Source organism: Pyxicephalus adspersus, chromosome 7 (genome assembly GCF_032062135.1).
Source record: "Pyxicephalus adspersus chromosome 7, UCB_Pads_2.0, whole genome shotgun sequence".
NCBI lineage: Eukaryota > Metazoa > Chordata > Amphibia > Anura > Pyxicephalidae > Pyxicephalus > Pyxicephalus adspersus.
In genome coordinates, this window is record NC_092864.1 from 43,282,896 (window position 1) to 43,288,895 (window position 6,000).

A 6,000-nucleotide genomic window follows, 5' to 3' on the forward strand; every position below is an offset into this window, starting at 1 on the left:
AACTCTTCAGTATGACTAGGTCCTGAACACCTTTAAAGAGGTAATATGCATGCTGATAGCAAATTTCTATTTTTGCAGTCAAGTTAAGCTAGGTACACACTTGCAATAATATTTGTTAGAAAACAAACGACTAACGATTATGCACGATTATTATTGTATTGTGCACAATTCTGTACATGTTGTAACAATAGGATCATTCAAATATAATCCACCAATGGTGTACACACACTAGATACGATCGTTTGAACGATGCAGGAAGTGACATGTAAAGGAGAAAGTGTACTGCAAAACCATCCACGATCAGTGAAGGACCGTACACATAATAGATAGTAAACAATCGTCACTCAAAAAGATCCGCCAAGATGGTCGTTCGTTTCCAGCAACAATCTTCGTTCATCTGCGTCGTTGTGCACTTTTTTTGTTAACGATTATCGGACGATTGGTTGTTAGTCATTCATTTCCTACAATAATTTTACTTCTTGTTGGAGAGGGGAGGACGTAAACCATTGCCACTACCAAGATGGCAGCTTCCATCCAGAACCATGCAGAACAAAACATGGTTAGTCAAACAGAAGAGTTAACTATTACTGTTAGTTCCGCATACACTCATATTGCCTGTCTTTTTTTTTACCATCCTGTCTTTTTTGGGAAAGGCAGAAGGCATGTGAGCAATGAGGGTGGGGGTGGCAGTAGCAGTGATTAATTTGCTGGAAAGGTGGTCTGGGTTAGTGTGTATTGAATATAGGTAGTCCTCGGGTTACATACGAACTGTAGGTTTGTTCTTAGGTTGAATTTGTATGTAAGTCCAACAGGTACATTGTTTTAATAAATGCAATTAGAACAGATGTTTGTCTCAACATGGAATTAGGCAGCATGGTGTCAGTTACTGTATAAAATCCTCACTGTAAGTTAATCACAAACAAAGCAAAAAAAAAAAAAACGAAAACTTTATAGAGCCTAGACATTCGTTAACTTTTGGAGCAAGCTTTTCTTTAATATGCAAAAAACAACTACAGAGTTTTTCTTGGACAATAAAGGGTTACAAGATGTTGCAGGACAGCAAAAGACTTCTTCTGTAAGTCATGCAAAACGCCCCCCTCCCCCCCCATGACGGATGCCCTTATCTTGGGGACTACCTCTACCGGAGTACACATACCATGCTTTGATTTTCTCAGCAATATGACTTCAATGGCTTTTATAGCTACTAATTATTGAAGTTCTTGGGTTTGCTAGGAGAAAAGATTTCCATATTTAAAATATGCACCTACTGGTAGCATAGTGTTCCTGAGAAACTGAAGGAAAATTAAAGAATAAAACGTAGAGATATTTTTCCTAGCTCTTGTATTTCCAGAGCAGTTTGTCTTTCTTGTAGCCTTATGCCTACTATAAAATAACAGATAGTTTTTAAATCTTTTTTTAATATTTTTATAGTTCTTTACCCTCACATGTTATCATTTGTGAAATGCCATAACATACTTTCACTCTTTCCATACTCCAGAGCTCTATGCTTGCATAGCTGAGTAACAGCCACACCTCTCAACACGTGTCATCATACAAACATGTATTGCAAAGGAACAGTGGGAGTTTTAGGTCATTTTCCTGATTACTAAGACCACACAGTCCAACTCTGATGCCCATTGGATTGCACAGTGACATTTAGACACCCTGCAACAAATTGGAGATATTACAATGTCTGTCTGTCTGGGCTTTAAAATGCAGTATATTTGGCAAGCCATAAGTGTGTGTCTCTTTCTTGCCGCAATCCTTTATCAAAATTAAAACCAAACCAACAAAATAGGTTTCTGCAGGAGCCATCACAGAACAAAGAGGATTTCTGCTGATGCGTGACAGATGGCTTTGCCAAGATATTCTAAAATGTATCTAAAAGCTTGTATTTCCTCTAAAACATTTGCGTCCAGCTGTTCAGTATACATACTGAAATCTAACAGCTTTTTTTTCAGTTGCAAGGCTTATCATAAGCTCTGCTTCCCTTTTATTGCTAGGGTGTAATCAGCATATCATTACAGTTGTAGGAGTAAATCTGAAATTCTGAGTCATCTGTTTACCCTCTCTCTACATTAAAGCTATGTTCTATTCTATTCTATTTTGGAAATAAGCCTTGTATAGTATCCAGCAGTAAAACTACAGCCTTAGCGGGCCAGACGACTTTTCTTAAGACCCATTACCATGAGAAGACCAGGTTGGAATTCATTCATAAGCATTTATAGGCTTTTAAATATATATATATATATATTATGCACATGTATTTCCGTTTTCTTGTCAAATTTAGTAGGTAGGACAATAAATCTGTTTCAGTAAATCTGATGTGTGTGTTTTTTTTTATCAGGCATGCCATCATTTTAAAGGAGAATTTGTGGGTAGAGCCTGTGGACACGAGGGTCCCTATGTACCGGATGTTCTTTTCTGGTCCATCATCTTATTCTTTGCAACTGTCACATTGTCCTCAACTCTGAAACAATTCAAAACCAGCCGCTACTTTCCAACAAAGGTAACATTTTATTCTGATAGATATGTTCTGCCTATGATTCACTTCTGTATCCTATTACTTTCACATTGAAGTGCTTTCGTAGACAGGTAAAAAATGTAAAACCATTTGTGATGACATATCCACTAAGACTATGACTGTAACATTATGCAGTGGTTACTCATAATATGTATGTTTACAGCCTAAAAAAATCAGGAGAAACTCTTACAAACTTTTCTTTTCCATAATCTCATTGTGCAGGTGCGCTCTATAATCAGTGACTTTGCGGTGTTCCTCACTATAATGGTTATGGTAGCAACAGACTATTGTCTTGGAATTCCATCCCCAAAGCTTCAGGTTCCAAGTGATTTCAAGGTAACAATACATTTATTTTACTGATGTCAGATGTCTGCTAATAAAAGTCACCATGAAATTACTATGGATGTCAGCTCAATGAAGAAATTATGACTTAAAAAAAACTTTAAAACGATTATAGTTCTTTACCTTTTCTAATTCCAGTGGCATTTGAAATGATAATGATAAAATATTAAAAAAAAAGATCTCTTTTAAAGTCCATTCAATGGGCCTGATTCATAAAATAACTAGGGTACATAGGCACATAGACATACACTGGCACATAGACATACACTGTAAGAAAAAATGTATATTGAAATAAAATCACATACCTGATTATTTGATATACGAACATACCAACTATAATTCCTGTGTATAATAATGTGGATGCCAGATTGACACCCCTGAGTTAATGCTACAGTATATTCAGGGGTTTTTCAAAATATTCTTAATGCTGGCAGTCATATAATTCAATTTAAGCTCTACAAATTTTGATTATATAGCATTGTGGATCTGTCCTTGTAGAACCAACTTGAATGGACCGTCAACAGGTCACGTTTAATATAAACCAGAATCTTAAAAGCATTACTTGAGGTTGCAGAACTGTCAACAACACTGTCAATAAAACATTCTTCAAATTTCATTACTTATCATTTTTTCTTTTCAGCCTACTAGAGATGATCGTGGCTGGTTCGTTAACCCATTAGGGCCAAATCCTTGGTGGACAATAGTTGCTGCTTTAATTCCATCCTTGCTCTGTACCATCCTGATCTTTATGGATCAACAGATTACAGCTGTCATTATTAATAGGAAAGAACACAAGTTAAAGGTATGTGATAAAGAATAGTAGGAGCTCAGATTCCAGATGTTGACATTATATAAACATAAAAAATTCAAAAAGCACACACTAATCTGCACAGCACTTGCCACAGCACTCACATTACCTCTTTTCCTCAGTAGAACGTACAATGGAGAGTCCCTATCCAAACTCCAGACTTATCCACCAGAGCGATTAAAATTGGAACAAACTCCATTCTTTTTTTTTGAGATTTAAACAAAAACCTTAACTTCCACAAGGCAAGAATGTAAACCACTTTACCTCTGTGTGGATTCAGGTCTGTTTGTAAAATACAAGGCTTTAGAAAGAGCTAGATTTTGGGGAAATGACGTGCCCCCAAGACACTTTTATTATCACACTCCTGTTACTTTAAATATTTGGTTTTAATGGGAGTACAGAACAGTTGAAACTTGTGTCATGATGTTTTTAATGCCAGAAAAAGAAAGTCAAAGGAAATCGTTCCAATTTGGAACACAATCAGAAACCCATTTTTTAGAAGAATTACAACATCTGACAGTGTTTTTTGTGTTGTCTGATCCTTTCTGTCCTGGTGACAACCACACTCACATTTCTGCCCACTAACCATCCATATACACAAACTCTAAAAAAACCCTCACATTCTGGGGCTTATTCATATAGCCTAGGATCCAGGAACAAGTAGGTTGTTAAATAAATGGATCTATACATTCTCAAAAACTTAGGTTGAAAACCACAAAAACATAGATAGTATACTAAGTATTTTTTTTTTTTTTTTTTACTACAGAAAGGCTGTGGATACCATCTTGATCTTCTAATGGTTGGCTTAATGCTTGGTGTGTGCTCATTGATGGGGCTGCCCTGGTTTGTTGCTGCCACAGTCCTCTCCATCACTCATGTGAACAGTCTCAAGCTGGAGTCAGAGTGCTCAGCTCCAGGAGAACAACCAAAGTTTTTAGGGATTCGCGAACAAAGGGTTACAGGGCTCATGATTTTTGTACTTATGGGGTCCTCTGTGTTTATGACAAGGGTTCTTCAGGTAAGAAACAAACATCTGCTTTTAAAGAAATGCTCAAATCAATAAATGTTTTTTTTTGTTTATGGAAACTCGTGAGATTCCTTTTTTCATTAATAAGAAAAAGTGAATAAAGAGACATCTGCTTTTTTCCTATGTGCAAAAGGAGTAATTACACCTGAAATATTTAACTGGATTGAATGTTTGATGAATGACAGAATTATTCCTGTATGAATATGTCTTTAAAGATCATCTCTAAAAGCTGTCTGTGCCCCCATTTGCCTTTTAATGCAAATGTTCATATTCATGTACATTTCTTCTCTCTTTGGTGTTTAGTTTATTCCTATGCCAGTTCTTTATGGAGTCTTTCTTTATATGGGTGCCTCATCACTAAAGGGAATTCAGGTAATGTGACTATAATTACTGCAGGATCAACTAAGTTAGAGTTAAGCATTTAAATTTTAAAGTTTTTAAGGTAATTACTAAACTGTCTTTGCTGCTATATATTAATAATAAGACAGAAACAGACATGATGATGAACAGTACAAAGTGCAGTAACCCTTAGTAAGGGGTTAGCAAAATAAATGTAGCAAGGTATTAAAGTAAAGTTAAAAAGTTAAAATTAAATTAGCAAGGTAAATGTAAACATTTATGACATGTGCTGACAATTATATGTGCACATCAATGCCCTGAGATGAGAGTGGTAAACATTTTGAAGGGATATTTACAAGTAGTGTTGGTCGAATAGCTCACTATTCGATTCGACAGCTATTCGGCCGAATATAGCAAAAAAAATTCAGGTGGTCGAATTCGAATTCGAATCCCATTAAAGTCAATGGGAGAAAAATTCGGGTTTGTTTCAGCACTGTGTAGAGCTTCTACAGCCTCCAAACAAATGTAAAAAGATACATTAGAAAATGATACATGAAAAGATACATTGTAAAGAGATACTTTGGAAAAGGATACATAAAAAGATACATTATAAAAAGATACATAACACTATTCCATACCCCTGTACTTCACATGAAGATTAAAGTGCACCTGTCAAATCAATTTTAGGCTAAAGCTAGGTACACATTTCCAATAATTATTGTTAGAAAATGAATGATTACGACCGATCAACGATTATGCACGATTATACTTGAACAATCATATTGTGCACAATTCTGTACATGCTGTAACAATATGATTGTTCATATATAATCCACCAACAGTGTCCACACAATAGATACAACCGCTTGAACGATGCAGGGAGGGACATGTAAAGGAGAAAGTGTACCGCAGAAACATGCACCATCACTGAATGACCGTACATGATAGATAGTGAAAGAT

At 35.9% G+C, this 6,000-nt stretch overlaps 1 protein-coding gene across 5 annotated transcripts in view; it reads left to right on the forward strand.

Moving 5' to 3' along the window:
• Positions 1 to 6,000, forward strand: part of SLC4A10 (solute carrier family 4 member 10) — a 117,165-nt gene that overhangs the window by 93,231 nt on the left and 17,934 nt on the right. For all 5 annotated transcript variants that reach the window (XM_072418244.1, XM_072418241.1, XM_072418239.1 and 2 more), the window contains exons 16-20: positions 2,348 to 2,509; positions 2,747 to 2,860; positions 3,507 to 3,668; positions 4,441 to 4,692; positions 5,005 to 5,073. In XM_072418244.1, the coding sequence (XP_072274345.1) occupies positions 2,348 to 2,509; positions 2,747 to 2,860; positions 3,507 to 3,668; positions 4,441 to 4,692; positions 5,005 to 5,073 (759 nt within the window). The remainder of the gene's footprint in view (positions 1 to 2,347; positions 2,510 to 2,746; positions 2,861 to 3,506; positions 3,669 to 4,440; positions 4,693 to 5,004; positions 5,074 to 6,000) is intronic.